The sequence below is a fragment of the Urocitellus parryii genome, chromosome 4 (assembly GCF_045843805.1).
Source record: "Urocitellus parryii isolate mUroPar1 chromosome 4, mUroPar1.hap1, whole genome shotgun sequence".
Classification (NCBI taxonomy): domain Eukaryota; kingdom Metazoa; phylum Chordata; class Mammalia; order Rodentia; family Sciuridae; genus Urocitellus; species Urocitellus parryii.
The window spans coordinates 95,898,256-95,923,146 of NC_135534.1; the positions used below are offsets into that span (position 1 = coordinate 95,898,256).

The 24,891-nt window shown below is 33.8% G+C and overlaps 1 protein-coding gene across 1 annotated transcript in view; it reads left to right on the top strand.

Moving 5' to 3' along the window:
- Atm (ATM serine/threonine kinase) overlaps positions 1–24,891 on the top strand; it is a 166,204-nt gene that overhangs the window by 106,277 nt on the left and 35,036 nt on the right. Inside the window, exons 36-47 of the mRNA XM_026399043.2 lie at positions 452–628; positions 7,659–7,836; positions 11,553–11,640; positions 14,521–14,676; positions 17,071–17,158; positions 18,469–18,557; positions 18,655–18,757; positions 19,346–19,494; positions 21,106–21,210; positions 22,152–22,271; positions 23,214–23,448; positions 23,898–24,065. Coding sequence (XP_026254828.2) covers positions 452–628; positions 7,659–7,836; positions 11,553–11,640; positions 14,521–14,676; positions 17,071–17,158; positions 18,469–18,557; positions 18,655–18,757; positions 19,346–19,494; positions 21,106–21,210; positions 22,152–22,271; positions 23,214–23,448; positions 23,898–24,065 — 1,656 coding nt within the window. The remainder of the gene's footprint in view (positions 1–451; positions 629–7,658; positions 7,837–11,552; positions 11,641–14,520; positions 14,677–17,070; positions 17,159–18,468; positions 18,558–18,654; positions 18,758–19,345; positions 19,495–21,105; positions 21,211–22,151; positions 22,272–23,213; positions 23,449–23,897; positions 24,066–24,891) is intronic.

Sequence of the window (24,891 nt, forward strand, 5' to 3'; positions counted from 1 at the left end):
GTAGTAGAAAGCAGCACATCTGCCCTGAACAGACAGCAACAGGAATGAAGACAACTCAGAGAATACTTTGTGAACTGTTGACAAAGTTAAATAGAAAAATGATTTTGAAAAATCTCATTTTATTTGAAATCAACTTTAAAGGGTAGAGTTGGACCGGCTTTTGTACATGAGACAGATGAAGCAGAAAATTGGTGATATATATAAGATATGCTGATAGTGATAGCTGACTGTAGAACCCATATTTTTCCTGCTGCCTAGACCAGTCATTTTTCACCATTCCACTCTTCCTCTCATATAAATTCATTTTAATTTAAGAAGGTAACTATTGCCTCTGGATTTAGTTTTAAGTATATTTAGTTTTATTTGGAAAAATATTTATATCTAGATAGTCATTTTACACAGGAAAGGTAAAATAATTTTCTGATTCTCTTATTTATACTTTGTGATCCAGTTTTTAGAAGTACCCAGTCTTGATAAAGAAAACCCTTTTGAACGCCTGGATGATTCAAGTCTTTGGATTCCTCAAAGTGAAAATCATGACATTTGGATAAAGACATTGACTTGTGCTTTTTTGGACAGTGGAGGCTCAAAAAGTGAAGTTCTTCAATTATTAAAGCCAATGTGTGAAGTAAGAAGATTAATTAATCTAATGGAATTCCTTTGTTTTTTCTTTGCTTTTTCTCATTCTCCTTGACTTCTATGTACACAATCATGGCTGTGCAGCTAAGAGAGTATTCTGTCTGGTATTGCATATCATCTCCAATTGTCTTCATGCAGTATCACCCACATTTAATTGCTGTAAATTGATTAAATTAGGCATCTTTGGTCCTAACACTACAGTAAATTTCAGGTTTTCAGTGACAACACAGTAGATGAGTTCTAAAAGGTGCCCTAAGCAATTTGTTACTAATTATAATTTAAATGTTAATGATGGTAATTTATTTATATTAACCAAAAGTCAACTCTTAACTTTATTTCTGTTAAAATCGGTGTCATTTACTCTCTCTAATATGCTTTCTTGAGTGAATGAAGGGTAAGGACAATCGTTAGAATTGCTTTTTTTTTTTTTCTGTTTTTCAATTCATTATAGTAAAGAGTACACTTATGTACCACATCAAACAGCAAGTTCATAGTCTCCATAGGGCTGAGGATGTGTGGTAGAGTCTGTGATTGACATGTGCAAGGTCCTCGTTTCAATCCCTAACACCAAAATAATTTTTTAAAAGAGGTTTTTTTGTTTGTTTTGGGTGCTGGGCATTGAATCCAGGGTCACTTTTCCACTGAACTACATTACCATCCCTTTTTATTTTATATTTTGAGATGTAGTCTTGTTGAGTTCCTCAGCTGGCCTCAAACTTGTGATCCTCCTGCCTAAGCCTCTTGAGTTGCAGGAATTAGAGGCATGCTCACCACACTCGGCTTTTACAGAATTTTAAAATCAAATACGTAATTCAAAACACAGTAATGACTGTAAGACCTAGAGGTTAACTCAACTTATAGTACTATCAAACATGATTTAACAGAAATATGAGAACAAATTATCTGGCGAAGATAAGTATTTACCAATTAAAATTTATTAGTAGAGGAATCATTTGGTAAAGCACCTATGTTGAAAGAAGTGTAAAAACAGTCCTTTTTTGGGTGCCGTGACACATGCCCATAATCCCAGCAGCTCAGGAGGCTGAGATAGGAGAATTGAGAGTTCAGAGCCCGCCTCAGCAAAAGTGAGGTGCTAAGCAACTCAATGAGACCCTGTCTCTAAATAAAATACAAAATAGGGCTGGGGATGTGGCTAAGTGGTGGAGTGCCCCTGGGTTCAATCCCCCCCAAAAATAAATAAATAAAAAAGCAGTTCTTATTTTCTACTGAGAAAATAGTGAATAAATCATCACCTTTTCTGTAATACTACAGTATACTCAGAACAGTTCATCAGAGTGGTAACCATGGCATGCATACAACTTTTTTCTCATTAGTAAACAAAACTAAGATTTTTATGACATTTTGACTTTGAGCCAAGACACGAACTAATTCCTACTACCTTAAACTAATTCCTACTACCTTAAATTGGCTTTTGGAGTTGTCTTTACTTAAAAGGGAAAAAGTGTATCATTGGTAATCTACAATGTGTCTTTTATGTGGAATTGATTTTTTAATTAATTATTTTATTTATGTATGACAGTGGAATGCATTACAATTCTTTTTTTTTTTTTTTAATAAAGAAAAGTGTTCAGATTTATTTGGAAATTCACAGTTTCTAATGGCACCACAGCTCTGTAGTTACAAACTGAAAGTCCTCTTTCCACAACAGATGGTGTGACTTCCCATTCTGCCTCTGTTCTCATCTGGACCTTTTTTCAAGAGCTCCTATACAATCTGGTCCTCTTGCTCTGAATGGCTAATTGTGCAGACTGAACAAAAACAATTTAATCTCCTAAAACATACTGTTAACCTAAAGCAGCAACTTAAAGAAACAAAAAAGGCTTTAAATAAGTCACATTACAAACAATACCCCAAGATAGATATCAAACAAGTTTAAAAACAATTATTACTAATAGTGCTCAATAAGTTATAACTTAAATCTCACAACACAAAAGGTCAATTCTCTCCCTTTTAAAAAGAAACGTGTTCCACTTTCACTCGTTACTATACAGGAACACACTGTGAAATCACTTTATTCAAATATAGTCACTGCCAAATATTTTTTAAAAGAAAAAAACACAAATGAAGACAAACATTGACGTAACACATACATATCTCTGTACTTCTGGTCAATACAAAGAAAATATCAAGGAATCACAATACCCCAGACTTGACCAGCCAGACCTGTGGGACAAACCCACTGGCAGCTCTGTGTGGGTGCATGGGTGTGTGCACAGTGACCATGTCTTAATGCACTTGAATTCAGCTGCCAAATCTGCAGTTTATTATATATTTGTACAAATGGAAAACAGTGATGTGAAAGTTTGGAAGATTAATGTTATTGTAATATATCTAATGAAATGTTCACAAGTAGCTGTGTTTAAAAGCAAATTTATAAAAAAATTTGCAAATACTAGTCATTTGCATGAAAAGAACTTGTTGCTTCCCCCCCCATTGAGTTAGTAACTGTGGAAAAAGTAATCCAGCCCAAATAAGATAAATGAAAATAATGTCAAGAGCATCACTATTTACCTAAAAGAACAGACTTAAAAGTTCCAGCAAGTGTTTATTTCCAGTGAGTTTGCACAACAGACCTAGCTGGCAAGTCTTTAGGCTCTTCACACTGTCTGACCCACACTGCTGAGCTTCAGGCACAGACCACCCCAAAATCTTGTAGTGTTTGCAGCTTCAAAGACCTAAAAAGTTGTAAAAGAAATCAAATGACTGAAAAAGTTCTCCCTCCTCTTCCAGTGGCATTATAAATAGACAAAAGGCACATAAATAGGGGAAGGTGCAAGATACAATTCTTATTACACATATACAGCACAATTTTTCATATCTCTGTTTGTATACAAAGTATATTCACACCAATTCGTGTCTTCACACATGTACTTTGGATAATAACGTCCATCACACTCCACCATCATTTCTAACCTTGTACCTCCTCCCTTCCCCTCCCACCCCTCTGCCCTATCTAGAGTTTATCTATTCCATTTGTTGAGCCAACTTTGCATCCCTGGGATGAATCCCACTTGATCGTGGTGCATGATCTTTTTGATATGTTTTTGTATTCGATTTGTCAGAATTTTATTGAGAACTTTTGCATCTATGTTAATTAGAGATATTGGTCTGAAGTTTTCTTTTTTTGATGTATCTTTGCCTAATTTTGGAATCACGGTGATATTGGCCTCATAGAATGAGTTTGGAAGTACCACCTCTTTTTCTATTTCAATTGAAGAGTATTGGTATTAGTTCTTCTTTAAAAGTCTCGTAGAACTCGGCTGTGTATCAGTCCGGACCTGGGCTTTTCTTGGTTGGTAGACTTCTGATGGCATCTTCTATTTCATCGCTTGAAATTGATCTGTTTAGATTGTGTATATGATCCTGATTCAATTTGGGAAAATCATATGACTCTAAAAATTTGTCGATGCCTTCAATATTTTCTATTTCATTTGAATACAAGTTTTCTAAGTAATTTCTAATTATCTTCTGTAGTGTCTGTTGTGATATTTCCTTTTTCATCATGTATGTTAGTAACTTGAGTTTTCTCCTTCTCTTTGTTAGCATGGCTGAGGGTCTGTCAATTTTATTTATTTTTTCAAAGAATCTTTTGTTCTGCCAATTTTTTCAATTGTTTCTTTTGTTTCAGTGTCATTGATTTCAGTTCTGATTTTAATTATTTTCTGCTTTTGGTGTAATTTGTTCTTTTTCTAGGGCTTTGAGATGTAATTCATTTATTTGTTGACTTTTTCTTCTTTTAAGGAATGAACTCCATGCAATGAACTTTCCTCTTAGAACTATTTTCATAGTGTCCCAGAGATTTCTATATGTTGTATCTGTGTTCTCATTCACCTCTAAACATTTTTTAATCTCCTCCTTGATGTCTTCTGCAATCCATTGTTCATTCAATAGCATATTATTTAGTCTCCAGGTGTTGGAATAGCTTTTATTTCTTATTTTGTCATTGATTTCTGATTTCATTCCATTATGATCTGATAGAATGCAGGGTAGTATCTCTACTTTTTTATATTTACTAAGAGTTGCTTTGTGGCATAATATGTGGTCTATTTTAGAATAGGATCCATGTGCTGCTGAGTAGAAAGTCTATTCTCTCGTGGAAGGATGAAATATTCTATATGTGTCAGTTAAGTCTTAAGTTATTGATTCTATTATTGAGGTCTAGTTTTTTTGTTCAGTTTTTGTTTGGAAGATCTATCTAGTGATGAAAGATCTATCTAGTGTATTAAAGTCACCCAAAATTATTGTGTTGTAGTCTATTTTGACTCTTAAACTTGAGAAGAGTTTGTTTAATGAACATAGATGCTCCATTGTTTAGGGCATATATATTTATAATTGTTAAGTCTTGTTGGTTTATGGTTCCCTTGAGCAGTATGTAGTGTCCTTCTGTATTCTTTTTGATTGACTTTAGTTTTAAGTCTACTTTATTTGTTATGAGGATGGAAACCCTGCTTGCTTCCACAGCCCATGTGAGTGGTATGATTTTTCCCAATCCTTCACCTTCGGTCTTTGGATGTCTTTTCCTATGAAATGAGTCTCTTGGAGGCAGCATATTGTTGTGTCTTTTGATTGGTGAGTTTAGGCCATTAACACTCAGGGTTATTATTGAGACATGATCTGTATTCCCAGCCATTTTTGTTTATTTTTGGTATTTAATGTGACTTGGTGTCTCCTCTGATTATATTTTCCTTTAGTGTAATACCTCCCTCTGCTGATTTTCGTCTTTTTTTTTTTTTTTCATTTCCTCCTCTTGGAATATTTTGCTGAGGATGTTCTATAGTGCAGGCTGTCTAGTTGTAAATTTTTAACTTTTGTTTATCATGGAAAGTTTTTATTTCATCATCAAATCTAAAGCTTAGTTTTGCTGGATATAAGATTCTTGATTGGCATCTATTTTCTTTCAGAGCTTGGTATATGTTGTTCCATGATTTCCTGGCTTTGAGGGTCTGGGTTGAAAAATCTGCTGAGATGCTAATTGGTCTTCCCCTATATATGATCTGATTCCTCTCTCTCGCAGCTTTTAAGATTTTATCCTTATTCTGTCTGCTAGGTATTTTCATTATAATGTGCTTGGTGTAGATCTGTTGTAATTTTGTACATTTGGTGTTCTGTAAGCCTCTTGTATTTGGTTTTCCAGTTTATTTTTCATGCTTGGGAAATATTCTGCTATTATCTCATTAAAGAGATTGTACATAGTTTTGGTTTGAAACTCTGTACCTTCCTCTATCCCAATAACTCTTAGATTTGGTCTTTTGATACTGTCTCATAATTCTTGGATGTTCTCTTCATGGTTTCTTACTGTCTTCACTGTGTGATCAACTTTATTTTCCAGATTGTATACTTTTTCTTCATTATCTGATGTTTTTTCTTCCAAGTGATCTAGTCTGTTAGTTATGTTTTCTATTGAATTTTTTATTTGGTTTATTGTATCCTTCATTTCAAGGATTTGTGAATTTTTTTTCAGTCTGTATCTCTTTCTTGACGTAATCTTTTGCTACCTGTATTTGCTCTCTTATCTCTTTGTTGGAGTGATAATTTTTGCCTGTATTTGCTCATTTAGGTCATTCTTTAATTCACAGATTATTTTAACTATGAGCCTTCTGAACTCTTTCTCTGACATTTCATCAACTTTGCTGTCCATGGGTTCTGTTATTACAGTATCCTGGTTTGTTTGGGGCACTTTCTTCCCTTGTTTTTTCATGTTGTCCATGTGTCTTCCTTTCTTGCAGCATGGGTCTGAGATATTACAGTTTCTTCCCTATATTCTTGTAGTATCTGTGCAGATTGTACCTCACCTTGATGTTGGGCTTCCCAGACCCTGCTGGTGTCCCTCAATGTATGCTACTGCAACTAAAGGTGGTGGCTGCAATAGCCAAGGTAACTTGAAATAATAGTTGAGGTGCCCCAAGACGGAAGCAATGTCACAGAGATGGGGCTGAAAGGGTGGGCCTCACACTCTCTTTGGGATATCTGCTCTGAGATGCAGCTGCTTCTAGGCCCTGTCATCAAAAAGTTAGGGGCTACTGTGTGGGGAAGGCTATGGCGATGACTATAGTGTCCCAACATGAAAATGGGTTAGGCTTAGGCTCCCAGGTGGTGATGGTGGTGGGGGGCGAAGTTGGACCTACCCCGGACCTGGGTCCTGCACAAGTCATTGTGGGCCTGGGATCCTGTGGTAGTCTGCTGGTCGGAAGGGGTGGTCCTGTGCCAGAGGCTGGGCTCCAGTGGGTGCCTTCCGGTGGAGAGACGGACCCAAGACTCCTGTGGGCCTGGGTCCTGCGAAGACCTGTGTGGGTGGATCTGGGCCGTCGGGCTTGACCTGGAATGTGATTAATAATAATAGCCGTTGAGTGTGGTGATTTATCTATATGATGTATGTGGAATGTGATGAATGCCAAAATAAAGGTTGGACACTTGTTTAATGTGCCACACACATTAAAGCACTTTGCTGCATTCAGAAGTATATCACAAATACACAAATTTTATACCTAGAAATTGGGGTTTATTACAAATAAAAATTTATAGTATGACATGCTCTTCACTGAGTATAGAAAAATGCACAAAAATCATATTTTCAGCTTTTCTCTTGAAATTTTCATGCTTTTTCCCTCTTATATCAGAGAACTGCTTGTGTTATTAATAACACTTTTCAACTCTGAAATTACACTTAAAAAGTCATAATTTTGCTTATAAATTAATCCTCTTTCACTAATCTTCTGATCATGCTAATAGCCTAGACTAGAAATGAACAGTTGCAGTGTAACTAACATATGTTTGATATAGATATACTAGCTTAGTACTTTTAACACCACCTGGTCCATGTTTTTTATATTTTAATAACATGCTGAGTGCATTTAATATTTTGTAATGTATCCTTCCAGTATCTGAGTTAATGGTAGATTATCTTTCTAAAAATTTTTATAAGTCAGCAACAAGGAATGGAAATATTAAGTAGTATGCTTCTTACTCAAAGTATTGAGTTGATGTTTTGTATGTTCTAGGTAAAAACTGACTTTTGTCAGATCGTGCTTCCTTGCTTGATTCATGATATTTTACTTCAAGACACAAATGAATCATGGAAAATTCTGCTTTCTACACATGTTCAAGCATTTTTCACCAACTCTTTCAGAAACCTCTCACAAACAAGTCGATCCACAACTCCTGCAAATTTGGATTCAGGTATTATGCTAACTTATTAACGTTTGTACTATTAACTCTCAGCTCTAAAGAAAGATAGATTTATGGTTAAATAGCCTCAGATACTTTCTGGCTTCTTCCATAACTCTAAATTTGTTTCCTTAACTAGAGAATGGAGATAAAAGGTGTACAAATTTTCAACAAAACAATCTTTGTAAAGCACCCAGAATAATTCTTAATAATTAGTACTCCTTCTGTACATTTTAGATGTTAATAATGGGGCAAATAACTAAACAATTGAGTGTGTCAGGTAACGTGCTTATCCCTGGCAGTACAGATGTAAACAAGATGCTCCCTGTCCATTCTAGCAGTGGAAAAAGCACAAAAATGATCAAATATTTAGATATTATAGTAGAGATATGATGGAATTTTCAGCTGTGGCCAACTGGATTTTAAAAGTAGCCTTATTATAAAATCATACATATTTACTATGGAAAATTTTTTAAAAAGTACTTATTCTGTAATTTAAGATAAAATACATTTAAGATTTTGTAATGTATCCTTCCAGTATCTTAAAGCAGAACTTTTGTTTTATTTACTCTTATTATTTTATTACGCTTATTCCTTTCATGTTATGAAATGAGTATATCTGATGTTAAGAACTTAATAGTGGAAGAAATTCTGCTCGGGTTTGGGTATATGTAACACAAATATGCATAACTGAGGGATCATCATGAGTCAGTTTTTCAAACCTAAATTTTAAGAATGATAGAAAATTATAGATTTCCACTGTTAACTTCTATCTTTCATATGTACTATCAGTGTATTTTATGAGTAAACATAAAATTAGTCACATACTTAAATTTATACTAAAAGACCCATATACTTCTAATAAAAATAGATTTAATTAACTATCTTATGGCAACTAAATGGCTTTTCCCAACCTTACTGCTGGTCCTATACTTCAGTACAGGTTGTGATTACTCAGTTCTCTATTTTTCTATTTCTGTTTCTGTAGTCTTCATTTGACATGGCTCTGATGTCATTTAGACTCCATTTTGCTATGCTTTATCTTTTACGTAAATTCTTTTCAATTGACTAATAACAATTACAAATCTATTTTGATGGAACTGGAAGTCATTATGTTAAGTAAAATAAGTCAGGCTCAGACAATTACTGCATGATCTCACTTATATGTGCAATCTAAACAAGCAGATCTTACAGAAGTTAAGAGTAGAATGGTGGTTACTAGAAGCTGGGCTGAGGGCTGGGGATGTGGCTCAAGCGGTGGCGCGCTCGCCTGGCGTGCATGCGGCCCGGGTTCGATCCTCAGCACCACATACCAACAAAGATGTTGTGTCCACCGAGAATTAAAAAATAAATATTAAAAAGAAAATTCTCTCTCACTCTCTCTCTCCTCTCTCACTCTCTCTTTAAAAAAAAAAAAAAAAAAAGCTGGGCTGAGTCAGGGGAGGGAGAGGTGGCGAAAAATGTGGATGCTAAGATAGAGTTAGAAATGAGAAGTTCTGGTGTTCTACAACATAGATGACTATAGATAATATACTATATATTGCTTTTAAAAGCTAGAGGAACGAAATGTTTTCACCATAAAGAAATGGTAAATATTCGATATGCTAAATGATAAATGTTTACTTTGATTAAACATCATACAATGTCTTCACGTATTAAAACATCAAATTATATCTCATAAATAGGTATAGTTTTTTTAAAATATTTTTGTTTTAGTTGTAGATGGACACAATACCTTTATTTTATTTATTTATTTTTAATATGGTGCTGAGAATTAAACCCAGTGCCTCACACGTGCTAGGCAAGTATTCTACCATTGAGACACAACCCCAGTTCCAAATAGGTACAATTTTATATTTCAGTTATAAACAAAAATAAATCTTTTTGGAAAAATATAATGAACACAGACACAGTTACCCATCCTGTGGCTCTAAATTATTCTTCACAATAAAATAGAATATTTTATTTACTTGAATTTTCTTAGGGTTGTCAAAATGAAAATCCTAAAATAAAACTCTTATTCAAGTCTTTATAAGCAATCTATCTCCTATATTTAGTTGAGGGAATACAGATATAAGTGATCTACAGTCAAGAATAAGCCATTGGAAGTTTAAATATTAGGTAATTAAAAGTACTATTAGAACAACTTTATTACATAGTTTAACTTACGCTACAACTGTTCAAAAGTAAAATCATCTAGTTTTATCTGTATAGTGTCAATATTTTTATTTAAATAAAAATTTAAACACCACATATAAAATTCTGTTATTGAGAGGGAAAGTAAATGTAGATTGCTATAAAGTTTAAATTGTTACTCTTTCTGAAGTCTCTCTCATCCCTTCACCTCCTATGCACATCTCAAAGTCAACTGTCCAAAGATAATATTTGCATCTTACTCATCCCCTTTGCCTGTCTTCTTTTTTGTGTGTACCACTTCATTGAGTGACACTTGGTTTTCCAGGCCAGAAACCTCTTAACATATCTCTCATCTTATTACCAAATCCTGCCTATTCTTCATTGTAATAACTTTACTCTATTTGTGTCCCTCTGTCACTGTCAGTCCTTATTGTTTTCTATCCTGTGGTTTAGCACAGTTGAAATTCTTTCATAAATTCTCCAGATTGTTTCCTGCTTTCAGCCATCTCAGATACTGTTAAATATTCCTTGGTACATTGTCCTTTCCTTTTGTCCCAGAGAACCATTACTTTTATTTCACATTTCACTTTCATATAGTTTTTTTTTAAGACTTTAACCTTCATTTTATTTGTTTGTGTTGTTTATTTGTTTTTATGTTGTGCTGAGGATCGAACCTAAGGCCTCACCCATGCTAGGCAAGCGTTCTACCACTGAGTTACAACCCCAGCCCTCACGTTTCACTTTTGTGTGACACTTCCCTTGTTCAGGTGAGCTTCCCTGATACAGGTCTCTGCAGCATTCTAAACTTTCCCTCAAACCATTTCTCATGCTGTGTTGAGAGTATCCAGCCTAGTCTGTGAGTTCTGTGTAGTCAAAAATAGTCCATCTTGTCAATCTACCTACGTAACAGTCATCTGATATTTGACAAAGGTGCCAAAAATATATTTTGGAGAAAAGACAGCCTTTTTAACAAATGATGCTGAGAAAACTACATAGCTTTTTTTAGAAAAATGAAACTAGACCCCTGTATCTCACCCTGTACAAAACTTAAATTGAAATGTATCAAAGATTTAGGAATTATACCAGGAACTGTACAACAGCTAGAAGAAAACATAGGGTCAACACTCCATCATAAAGGGGCTGGCACCGACTTCCTTAACAAGGGGAGAGAAAGGGGAATCATGAACCAAATTCAAATTCCATGCACAGATGAATTTCTCAGGATGAGCCCAACTACTGTGTATAGTGGTAAAGCTCCAATAAGAAAAAAATAGTCTATCTTGTTCATTGTTGTATACTGAACACCTAGCTTACAAAAGCTTTTGATTTTATTGAGGCTGTGAATTAGTACTTCTTCAAAGATAAAATGTAAATCGCAATGTAAGATCTCAGTTATATAAACATATTGGTTTTTTTTAAAATAAAAATGCCATTAAATCTATTTATTTGTTCATATTTATTAAGAACGAATTTTGTATTAGGTATTGTCCAACAGAATCTTGCTGTATAAAGTGAGACAAACACAGACAAGAACCAAGTGCCTTGGGAGATCTTTCTGGGTCTGAGAAGAGATTTCTTTCTTTCTTTCTTAGAGTCAGAACCATTTTTCCGAAGCTCTTTGGATAAAAAATCACAAAGAACAATGCTTGCTGTTGTAGACTACATGAGAAGACAGAAGAGGTAATGTAATGAATGTTGCTTCTTGAGTTTGGGGTTTTAGAAATCTAATTTTTTACTGTAGGCCAAATTTTGACCTGATGATTTTAGGTGAAGCTGTTGCGGAATGTTATATTTAATTGGTGTGATGGTTACATTTCCTTGTAATAATCCATATTCAAGATGGTACTTTGGTTAAATCCGTGTCAGAAGCTCAGTTCTAGTCCCAGCAGTATGAGTAATGGTGTTATCTTTGCTAAATCCTGCAGCCTTTAGGAGCTTCAGTTTCATCTACAGAGCTAAGAGAAAGGAGCAAGTGATTTTACCAGGTTAATTACGTTGCCCACTTTATTTATTTATTTCACCAGTTCTGAGGATTGAATCTAGGGGTGCTCTACCTTGGAACTATATCCCCAGCCCTTTTTATTTTTTGAGACAGTGTCTCACTCAGTTGCCCAGACTGACCTTGAACTGTGATGTCCTGCCTCAGTGTCTTGAGTAGCTGGTATTACAGGTGTGCACTAACCATGCTGTGACCCTTCTAACTTTCCCCATTGCTTTTTAGAAGTAGCTAGAGTTGTATGAATATGTCTTATATATCTATCACAAGATATAGTATATGCCATAATCATCAATATCTGTAGTCACACTCTGGTAGAACAATGTTTATTTTCCTGGTAGGGGCAAATTTTATAATATTACAAGGATCTTTTTTCCTGTTATTTATCATGAGGGATGTGTGTATGTGTGTGTTTGTGTTCATGCATGGCATTGTGGTTTGAACCCAGTGGTGCTCTTCCACTGAGGTGCACCCTCAGCCCTTTTTATTTTTATTTTGAGCCAGGGTCTTGCTGAGTTACCCAGATTGATCTTGAACTTGGCAGTCCTCCTGCCTCAGCCTCCCAAGTTGCTGGGATTACACTCATGTGCTGCCACATTTGGCTTCATGAGATTTTAAATGGAGTATAACAATAGCTAGGGTTGACTAAAACTCTGAAGAAATAATACAGTGAGTCTATACAAATGCCCCTAACTTTGAATGGTTCATTTTATGATTTTTCAATTTGACAATGGTATGAAAGTAGTAGCATTCAGAAGAAACCATACTTTGAATTTTGATCTTATTCTAGGCTAACAGAATAACATGTAGCATGATCCTCTTGTGATGCTGTCATGATGGTGACAGCCATGCAATCACAAAGGTGAACCACTGATACTCCACAGTGTGCTGTGTTGTTAAGCTATGATGTTCAGTAGGTTGGCTGAATTAAATGCATTTTTTTACTTAACAAGATTTTCAAATTATGATGGGTTTATCAAAGTATAACTATTGTAAGTTAAGGAGAGTCTATAATTTGAATATGTGGGATTTGATGTCTCATGCTTATGTATGGTGATAGTGACAGGTTGGTAAGGAGTGGGGTGTGTGTGTGTGAAAGAATAGAAGGATTTTTAAAACAAAATGCATTTACATCTTAAAAAAGAATTCCTTTGTATTTCCTTTATACCATTTCATTCTACTCATAGAAAAAGAATTTTTTTTTGGCTTTTGGTGGTCTTCAATTCTGATAAGAAAGTGACTGATTTATTTTATTGATTTGTACCAGATCCTTTTTTGAGAAGATTCATTTAAAGCTTTAACTGTAGGTAGGAGCATCTTGGTGTTGGAAGGCAGTTTTTCACCTTCAAGTCATTCGTTTCAGATTTATTTACATTAAATGGTGTTGATGTTGGCAGGACTTGAGAAGATAAAATTTCTTCCTTAGTTGACACATGGCCATTGTACAAGATAAATATTCTTAATATTCAGTTCCATTTTTCAATAAGACCTGTAGAAATGATTGTTTAAAAATGTTAATGGGACATATTAAAAAAAATAAGGACCTTAGCTCAAGTTGAAGTCTGATACTTATATAAACTTTGTGATCTGGACAAATTATTTGGTGTCTTTGAAGTTGTTTTATTGTCTTTAAAATCAGGCTAATGTCTACCTTGAGGGAGCGGTTTGGTTTGTGGTAATTAAAATAGATGAAGTATGTAACATATCTGACATTAAAAAATGCTAGCAGCTTTCTTTCCATGGGCAGATTATTTGACTTCTGATATTTCTATCAGCTACAGTTAAGGACTTGTGTAGAAGGCACTTTATTCATCGGTTTTACAAGTGTTATATAATCACTGCAACTGTTCTTTGATGTATGTTTTTCTGGGATTTATAAATGAGGAAAATAGGAAACTGAGGCTGAAGAGTTAAGTTGCTGAAGATCATACAGCTAGTACTGGGTGCTGTAGCTTGCTTTGCGCCTAACTCTGTGCTCCTCCAAAGCCAGTGCTCTTAACCACTACTTTGTCATTTCTCTGATAGTTTTGAAACAGATACTATTCTGTAGTCCAGTTCTCATCTGCTATTACCACAATGAGAGATTTTTATTAAATAACTCACCTTATGCAGTAAACTAAAGAGAAAATGACTGCAATAGGAAAGACATGTAGTTGTGTCTTAAAAGAGAATAGTTTCATTAAATTAAAAGATATATCTCTGTGTGCGCACATGCGCACATGTGCGTTACCAGCTGTTCTATGTAGCCTATTCTTAGGTAATGGTGCGTGAAGTTTTTGATGTAGGGAAGGCATGAAGCTCAGATTTATATGGGATGATGGGTCATAGCTTTCAGCATATTCTCTAAGGGGTTTGTGATCCAAAAAAGATTAAGAAACTAGACTCTCCAACCATGCCATCTTAGAATGTTTATAGCTATAAGGGAAATATGGTTTTCAGTTATTTGAATGTAATTTTCTGTTTAACTTGCAGCTGTTCCCAATGTGTTACACTATATCATGGTGTTTTTCTTTTAGTGTTGAAGTTTTAAAAATGGAATGATATTATGGTTAATTTTTCTTTAGACCCTCGGCAGGAACAGTTTTTGATGATGCTTTCTGGCTGGATTTGAATTATCTGGAGGTTGCTAAAGTAGCTCAGTCTTGTGCTGCTCACTTTACAGCATTGCTCTATGCAGAAATCTATGCAGATAAGAAGAACATGAATGATCAAGAGAAAAGGTAATGGAATTTATAAGTTTTGCGTTTTAAAATTGATGTTGACATTGTTTAAATAAAGATACATAGTAAAAATTATTTTGGTGCCTCTCATTTAAAAGACATTTTAGGTAGAAATTTGTTTTAAAGTAAAATAATAATAAAAATTTAAAAAGAAGTAATTCCACTCTGAGATAAATACAAATGTTTTATTATATATTACAAAAATTATATAGATAGCAAGCTTCTGGAGGACAGAGACCATATTTATTTTCTTTGTATTTCTCTCAATAGCATTGAGAATTTAATATAAATGATCAATAAATATTTTTCAAATGATTGAATTAATCCCTAATTTCATTATTGTTATATTTACCACTAATTCCTTAACTATTCAGTATCTATTTTTCTTTTGACCATAAAGTAATGTGACTTTTTTCTGTGACCAAATAAATTTTATTTCTGTGTTATCTGTCTGTATTTCTGCTTACTTTGATTTATGAAAACTATCATGAGAATATCAAAAATACAATCCTAGATCATGGTGAAAAAGCCAATAAAGTAGGAAGAGTAAAAAAAAAAAATACATGCTTTATTATCCCAACTGTTCACTTCAAATCTTTGTTTATTTGAAATAGCCTAGAGTTTACTTTTATGTTTAGCCTCACCTTATCACCACTCAGTCAGCCATATTAAGAAATGAAAATAGCAAAAATGTGTTGTGTTGACACAGTTATCATTCTTGTTACCAGTAATTTTTATTTTAGATTGTCAGTGAAGTAGTGTGCTTTTTACACTATGGAAAACCAGGAACCAGAATTCAAATTCTAGTTCAAATGTAATTAATTTACTAGATGTGGACCAATTTCTTAACTTGTGGTTTGATGTTTAATTTAAGCTTTTTAGTTGAAAACACACAATATGTGGACACTGTATACTATGTAATAGATATGTTCATGATCAGTATAAACTTCTTATGAAGACAGGTATATTGTCCTTTAAATAGGTAGTGAGAAAGAAATTAATTACTATCTAAGAGTATTACCATTTTAGTCAGAGCCTGCATACTTGGTATTAGTAATTGCAATTTGGATGTGTTTTAGTTTCTTAATCCTACAGAATAGTATTTCTTACCAATCAGGAATGAACAAGTTATCTCTTCTAGGAGTATAAATTGAAGCACCTTTAGTTAAAGGTAAGTGATTGTATGGAATGTAGCAGACTTTTGCAGAATTGCTTATTTTTTGTTTTTTTGGGGAGTGTTAGTGCCGGGCAAGTACTCTTACATCAGAGCTATATCCTCAGCCCCATATTGCATGTCTTAAAGCAAGCATGCCAAGATTATTTTGTATTCATTAGGAGAGGGTGCTTGGCAAATAGGGTTTACTGTTGGCTTTGATAGTCTGTTTTTACTCCCCTGAGGTCTGATGGGAAGATGAGGGTAAACAGATGAAGTATATAAAGGTTAAGAGATGCTAGTTTTCTTCAGTGACTCTATTAGGTGAGCAGAAGCTTTGTAAATCTAAAGTGGCCAAGAGTATATTTGTACATAAAATAAAGGTTAACACTTTACCAGAGCTGTCAGGTCAAGAAAATGAACTGCTCTCTCAGATATCCTATTTGGACTATTTACTTTTTAAATTTATTTTTAATATGTCTTTAGTTGTTGATGGACCTTTATTTTATTCATTTATTTATATGCGATGCTAAGAATCAAGTGCCTCACACATGCTAGGCAAGTGCTCTACTACTGAGCCACAATCCCAATCCCCTCCCTATTTGGTCTGTTTAATAAAAAAGTTCCTCATACTAAGTATTCTGGATACAGGTAAAGTTTTTTGTAACTTGCTCCTGAGAAAGTATGAGATTTCATTGTTAGTGCCCATAATGTATAGAGGAAGAAACTCTGCCAAATAGGATTTTGACAATAGGTATTAATTTCACAACTTCAGTCATCTTAATATTCATATATTTATCTTAATGTTTTGGTAATAAGGGTTTAAGTAGAGTTTTAGATTTCTTAATTTTTGTCAGTTCATCAGTGTTAAATTGTGGCTCATTGTGGTCTTAAATTGTATGTCTGTAATTAAGTTGAAAATTTAGATAAAACCACTAACAGAAATTTAGGAACTGAATTGGGGCTATCTCTATTTTTAAACAGGTTTGTTTCTTTATAAATAACATGGTTTGGCATATAACCTCCCCAAATATAGAAGATTTTATTAAAATGTAATTATCCTCCATGGAATTAACATTCACAAATTTCTTTTCAGTTCTGATATAAATGATATTCTCTTAAAGTTTATTGTTTTATTTGCCACCTTCATTAGTTTTTTTCCCTATTGTCTATAATTTCTATATTCATAAGCTTCCAAGTAGTATGTTCTCATTAAAAGCAGTGCTTCTTTTGATAAGCAGAAGTCTTATATTTGAAGAAGGAAGCCAAAGTACAACTATTTCTAGTTTGAGTGAAAAAAGCAAAGAAGAAACTGGAATAAGTTTACAGGTAAATATTAACAGCTCTAATGTTTATATCAATATTTAATCTTATATTTTGATTATTACTTTTTATAGTGATGTCATTTGATTTGAAAACTGAAGTTACTCTTTTAACAGAGCATCATCTATATACATTTATAGTTTGAAGTTCAGGTCTTCAAGTAGACTGACCTGAATTCTAATCCTGACTGTGCCACTTAGTTATAAATTCTTGCACAAATTACTTAACCTTTCTAATCTTGAGTTCCTTTATCTGAAGAATGGAAGCAAAACCATCCAACTTATAGAGTGGGTTTTTACTGTGTATTTTCTGCCATAGCACCCTGTTCAATTTCTGTATATCACTTGCAGTTTATAATTGTTTGTTTATTTTTTCATTGTCACAAAAGCAACAAATTACTTTTTATATATATTTCTTAAAAATCTACTTTCAAATTGACCATGGTGTGTGTCGTTCTCATCCACTTTCTTTGGTCAACTCATTTACAACAACAATTTGAACTTCGCTACCTTGCTTAAAATTTTGATCTTCACTTCTCTGCCTTTGCTTTCAGCTAGCCTCTTACTTATTGGAGAAAATAGTTGGCATAGATAGGAAACCCAGACACATCTACCCTCAAATATTGAAATCTTCCTGCATATGCCCCTTGTCATAACCGTCTGTCTTATTAAACTGGAGAAATAATTTCTCCCTTTATTTAAGGCTAATCTTAATTCCTGTGCTTTTTATTTATCTACTTTTTCTCAAACTTTATTTTTTTAATATGCTGTGTTGCCTCTGAACTATATTCTAAACATTTTCAAACCTCTACTTTTAAAAATTTCTCTCACAAGTACAAAATAACTTCCCTCTTCCTGGTGTGCTTTTTTGGGTATCACTCACTCTCTTCTTTCCCTTCATAACCAAACTTTGTGAAAGAGTTGTCTATATTTGCTGTCTCTAAGTCTGATGGTAACCTTTCAATTCTCTTTACACTTCATACTATCAGTTATGCCTTACATGAAATATGTTCTGTTTACTTTTTAAGTTCACTCTCCTAATTTTTCTCTTTCTTCTCCTTCATCTTTCGTAGTCTCATCCTTTTCCACTGACTTTTTAGAGTATCTTCTGTATACCAGGCATTGTGCTAGGCTTGGGTATCAAATGTTTCAATTCAGATAACTTGATATAGTATATATTTGAATATCATTTTATTTTTCTTTTATAGGGCAACATTTATAATTGAGAGTTATGTGTTGATAATGATGCAATTTAAGGTTTTCTAAATTTATAAAGTGATTCTTCCCTTCCTGTTTTTGTTGTATTTCTGTTTTAAGGATCTTCTATTAGAAATTTACAGAAGTATAGGAGAGCCAGATAGTCTGTATGGCTGTGGTGGAGGGAAAATGTTGCAACCCCTTACTAGGTAAATCCCATTTTTCTATATAATGGTATAGTAATTCTGTCTGTGAAGGAGTTCTATGTATGTAGAATCAAGATATTTTTACAACCTTTTCTTACAGACTACGAACATATGAACATGAAGCAATGTGGGAGAAAGCCTTAGTAACGTATGACCTTGAGACAGCAATCTCCCCAGTAACTCGCCAGGCAGGAATAATTCAGGTATATTTTTTTCTTGGATTAGTAAAGATGTCACTAGTGCAGTGCTCATAGAATTCCAGTATGTCATTGGAATATTTACATAGTCAGATGAACTTGAGATAAGTTTAGAAGTTACCTGTTTTACAGACGTGGGGCTAAAAACTGAGGAACGCACAGGAAAGCTAGGTAGGTCATTGTCCAAAACAATAGTTTAGGTTTGTCAATCATAATTTTTGTTACCTAACAAAAGACATTTCTTGAGTGTGAATGTTGTGCCAGGTAGTGTAAATTAGTGCCTCACATGGAAAATTCCAAGTGTACTATTATTTCTCATAGTTTGCATTGGAATTGGTTTCATTTCTGAAGCTATCATTTCTATTGTTGGCTAATTAATACTCTTTAGTCATTCTTCCTTTAAATATTAGAACTCCCTGAGTTCAGTTTTAGTGTTTTTGGGGAAACATACTAAACAACATTTTGGGACTGTGATATCGCTAACTATAAACTGAAGTTTTATGTTTGTAAATTTTTGTTTCTCTAGTTTTCTGTTGAGATCTTTCTTTCTTTCTTAAAAAAAAAAAAAAACAAAAAAAAAAAACTTCTGTTTAGGCCTTGCAGAATTTGGGACTCTGCCATATTCTTTCCATCTACTTAAAAGGGTTAGATCACGAAAATACAGAGTGGTGTGCTGAACTACAGGAACTTCATTACCAAGCAGCATGGAGGAATATGCAGTGGGACCATTACAATTCTTTTAAGTAAGAAGAAATCCAACTTTAAAAAAAATTTGCTTGGTTTCTGATTCTAAATAACTTTTTATTTTATTCTATCAATATAACAGGAGTTGTATTTTCTATATTTTATAGATTCTCCAAGCTATGCATTCCTAAATAAGATAGTAATAAACAGTAAACAAAATTAGACCTGAATTTCCCTCTTTTTTTTCCATTAGCACAACTTCATTCCCCTCCCCAATATTTTCAAAAATAGAAACATCAAAGATATTTTCTTAGGAGAATTCATTAACTCACTTTTTCTTCGACTCAGGAATCCAAGGAAAGGTATAGGTATTTCTCTTTTTACTCCCTGCTATAAACATTTTAGTCATATATTACTTGTATCTGCTGGATGGTATACAAAGGGCCAGTTATCTTTATTTATGAAATTTTTTTATTAAAAGGTGCTAAATCAGTTATCCAGGAACATAATATTTATCACTTGTTTGTCAAGTCACCATATTTTAATTTTATTTATTATTATTATTGATACTGGAGATTGAATCCATGGGCACTTTACCACTGTGCTACATCCCCAGCCCTTTTTTATTTATGTTTTTTAAATTTTGAGACAGAGCCTCACTAAGTAGCTTAGAGGCTTGCTTAGTTGCTGAGGCTGGCCTTGATCTTGTAATCCTTCTGTCTTAGCCTCCTGAGTCACTGAGATTACCGGCATGCACCTCCATACCTAGCACCATATTTTTAAAATTATAAACCAAACAGCTATCTGATAAAGGATTTCACATTTATGTGAAGTGTTTTGATAACATAAACACTAAAAATGAAACAATGTGTAATTGCCTTCATAGAAAATATTTTCATTAATTAGAATGCCTTTCAGATTTCAAACTACAAGATTACTATATTATAGGGATTGGCTCTCAAATTTTTTAGACATTTGGTATATATAAGTTGGTCCTGCTTCTGTCAGTATATGTCACTCTCTTGTTTACTGTTTTTCAGCCATAGAGGTCTTCTCTTTGTTTTTTGATCAGTCCATGATGTTCTTACAGAAAGGCGTTAGATGTATATATTCTGCTTTTCTCCATGTGGGTGGCAGTCTCTTGTCATTCAGTCTCTGGTTTCATATATTTATTTCATATCTTCAGATAGACCTTTTGTTGACTACTCTTCCTAAAGTAGCCACTCCATCATAATGTTTTTTTTTTTAATTTATCCTCTGCTTATCCTCTGTCACTGTCTGATATTATTCTTACTTATTGTTCAAACCAAAACAAGCTCCATGGGAGTGGGCCCTGATCTGACTTGTCTGCTAATGATTTCCCACTCTAGAACCTGTTCTTAATGCCTGACACATAAAAGGTGTTCACTGAATAAATAAATGAAAATATAGCATATTTTGAACCAGGCAAAGGATCTGAGAAATTTTCAGTTTTTTCTGCTTGAAGAATTTAAATGACCCATAAAATAATTAGTGTTTCTTAACAAAATTTCTAGAAATCCGTTTTTTCGTTTAAAAAAAAAGTTAATTTCAGTTTTAAAATTTAGTTCTTTGAGTTATTTGTACATGTATATCTTTAGGCTTTGTTTTTAAATATGTATTTTTCTTTTATTTTTTGAATTATCTCACAGCAAAGGATTAGAAGGAACCAGTTACCATGAATCATTGTACAATGCTCTGCAGTCTCTGAAAGACAGAGAATTCTCCACATTTTATGAAAGTCTCAAATATGCCAGGTATTACAAAAAGGCAAATAATTTTCTGTTTATTTAATGTCATGGCTTCTTTTTTCCAAACTTAAGTAATAATTTCAGTGTGAGGATTTGCATTGTTGTAGGGATAAAGACTTGGTGGCTAGGTGAAGTGTTTCCTTGTCCTTCTGTGTTCTTCCCTCAAAAAAAATGATTTCTTTGGGACCCTATGTCAGTTCTTTACCCTAATCTCTCAAGAAACACTCTTAATTCCTACTCCTTCCTCTAGTATCCTGAGAATTTAAATTTTATCTCCTCAAATATTATGTGGCATTTACTCTCTTAGCATTAGAGTTCAAATGTAACTTTTTTTGTTTAATAGTGATTAGCAACCTAATAAATCCTGCATTACAGCAATAATATTTGCTATCATTTAGGTTCTTATGTGCTTGAACAGGCTCTCCTAAGGCATTCTCTAATCTTCAAAATTAGTATGGAAATGAAAAAAAAAATTAGGCTTAGTGAAATCCAGTGGTTTGTCCTAAGTTAGACAGCCAAAGGTGATACAACTGGGATTTAAGATTTAGGGCTATATTATCCCAAGGCCAATTTTTTTCCTTTGCTATTTCATATTCTCTAATGTTTGTGAATATTAGTATTATTAGATTAATAGCAAGATTGTGATAAGATCTCTATAAATTCAGATTTGTACTTATATCTCCTTGAAAACCTCTTCTTTTTTTTTTTTTTTTTTGGATTTTTTGGTTTTGATACTGGGGATTGAACCCAGAGGTATTTATTTCTAAGCTACATCCCTAATCCTTTTTATTTTTCTTGTAAGACAGGATCCTGCTTAGTTGCCCAGGCTGGTCTCAAACGTGCAATCCTGCCTCAGCCACTCAGGTCACTAGGACTATATGCCTGCACCATTGTGTCCAGCCTCTTCTTTGTTTTCAAAGTTTGTTTCTTTTCTCTTTTGCTATTAGAATAAAAGAAGTGGAAGAGTTGTGTAAGGGCAGTCTTGAGTCTGTGTATTCACTGTACCCCACACTTAGTAGATTGCAGGCCATTGGAGAGTTAGAAAACATTGGAGTGCTTTTCTCAAGGTATGTAATTAATATGATTTTGTAATTCCAGAATGAAGCTTCTCTGTTACTGACTTACCCTTTTTTGAAGTAAATTAATACATTTTCCCTATTTTACTTTCTAATATGGTAAATATCAATAGATATGTCAAAATTTTAAGCTCTTTGGGGTCTTCAATAATTTTTAAGAATGCAAAGTGATTCCTGAGACTGAAATGATTGAGCTCTTACACTTTGGGGGAAGATTTGCTTCCTATGAATTTGTATTACTCCTTCCTTCTCTACCACACCACTGAAAAAAACTTTCATTTCCTAGTCATTTTCTCATTGTCTTAGTCTACCTGCTTCATCTTTTTTCTCAGTATAGTAGTCAAGTTAGATACTATTTACTTTAAGCATCTGAGAAGCAAGCATACTGTTCACATATATGAATTATACAGTATGCATTTTCTATTCCTTTAATAAATGTTAGCAGATGAAATCTCTGCCAGATGCCAACTTCTGCTTTACTGAATTGTGATTTCTTTGACAACTGCAATTAGGCACAGTCATCCTCCAAAGGTAATTAATGAGTTTACTTTATTTCCTGGCAGATTCGTCCTCCTTTACCACAAAGAGCATGGAAGCAAGACTAGAGATGTAGGAATTCTTTATGATAGATCTGATGAATATGTTCCCATTTTAGAAGAGTTTTTATTTAAAAGGTCTACTTTCTATTATTTCAAAGAGCATTTTAAGAAAATCTTTAAAAATATTTATTACCTGTTACTTCTCTGCCAACCTCTTAGGGGTCTGAACACATACCATTTTGTAGTCTTTTAAAACTTTGTCCTTATTTCGGATTATTTATAAGTTCTAAACTTGTTATTACACAAATTCCTTTGTAATGTATATTACATTTTAGAACCTCATAATTTTTTTTCATTTCTTTTGCTTATATTAACTCTCTGATTTGGCTTTCAGATCACTCACAGATAGACAAATCTCTGAATTGTATATTAAGTGGCGTAAACACTCCCAGATAATTAAGGACAGTGATTTTAGCTTTCAGGAGCCTATCATGGCTCTACGCACTGTTATTTTAGAGATCCTGATGGAAAAACAAGTGGAGCTCTCTCAAAGAGAGTGCTTTAAGGACATTCTCACCAAACACCTTATAGAATTCTCTGTTCTGGCCAGAACTTTCAAGAACACTCAGGTAAATAGGATTTAAAATTATATCATCTCACCTCTTGGCCTTTCCTTTTATTATATAACAAAAAGCATGTGTTAATTAAGAAATTGAGAAATAGAGATCAATGTTAGATAGTGTAGTATAATTGTTAAGATTTCCTGTGTTAGGCAAACTTGAGTTTAAGCCTTGAACAAGGCAATTACCTTCTTTCAGCCACAAATTCTTGGTTAAATAAAGAGAATATACCTAACTTACTATATTGATAACAATTCAGTGATTTGACATGCATGCACATTTGTAAATATGAAGAGAGAGAGATGAAGGGTAGAAGTTGGAAGGCAAGCAGAGAGGTACTTTAAGACAGTCCCTGGCAAATAGTCACATTTTCATTGAATGGTAGTTACTGCCTTTATTATTATTAGTGGTAATAGTAGTAAAAGTATTTTTATTATTATTTGCCATTTTCATTTCAGCTACCTGAAAGGGCAATATTTCAAATCAAACAGTATAATTCATCTGTTTGTGGTGTCTCTGAGTGGCAACTAGAAGAAGCACAAGTATTCTGGGCAAAAAAGGAACAGAGTCTTGCCCTGAATATTCTCAAGCAGATGATTAAAAAGTTGGATGCCAACTGCACAGAGGTTTTTTCTTTTGTTTTTATTTACTGAAATGATGTTATGTTGTTATGAAAAAAAAAAACACTGCTATTCTTTAAAATATTTTAGTGGCAATTTTATTAAAAATTTGAAATTACTCATCCATGAGTAAGACGTGATGTTTTGAAAAGGAGTCTTGAAAATATTTGAAAAGAAGTTTAGAAACCATTTTTCCTATTTACAAGTCAGTGAGTCCCACTTGTGATAGATTCATTGAATTTATCTCAGCATTAAGTCTGACTTTCAAAAGAATTCAAGAATGGTATATAGGCTGGGCATGATGCCATAGGCCTATAATCCCAGCAGCTTGGGAGGCTGAGGCAGGAGGATTTCGAGTTCAAAGCCAGCCTCAGTAATTTAGTGAGGCCTTAAGCAACTCAATGAGACCCTGTCTCTAAATAAAATACAAAAATGGGGTTGTGGCTCAGTGGTTAATTGCCCCCTGGTTCAATCCCTGGTACCAAAAAAAAAGGGAGGGGGGAATAAACATAAAATACTTGCTGTAAATTTGAAAGAACAAGTATAGGGAGGGGTGCTGGGGATTGAACCCAGGACCTTAGGCATGTGAGGCAAGCACTCTACCAACTGAGCTATATCTCCAGCCCCAGAAATGGAAATTCTTATGAAAACAAAAATATTTAAAAACTAAAGCAAGTTGGCTAGGGTTGTGGCTCAGTGGTAGAGCACTTGCCTGGCATCTGGGAAGGAAGGAAGGAGGGAGGGAGGGAAAGAAAGATTGTGCCCATCTGCAACTAAAAAAAATTTTTTAATTAATAAAGCAAGTTGGAACAGTTAGTTTGTCAATCCAGAT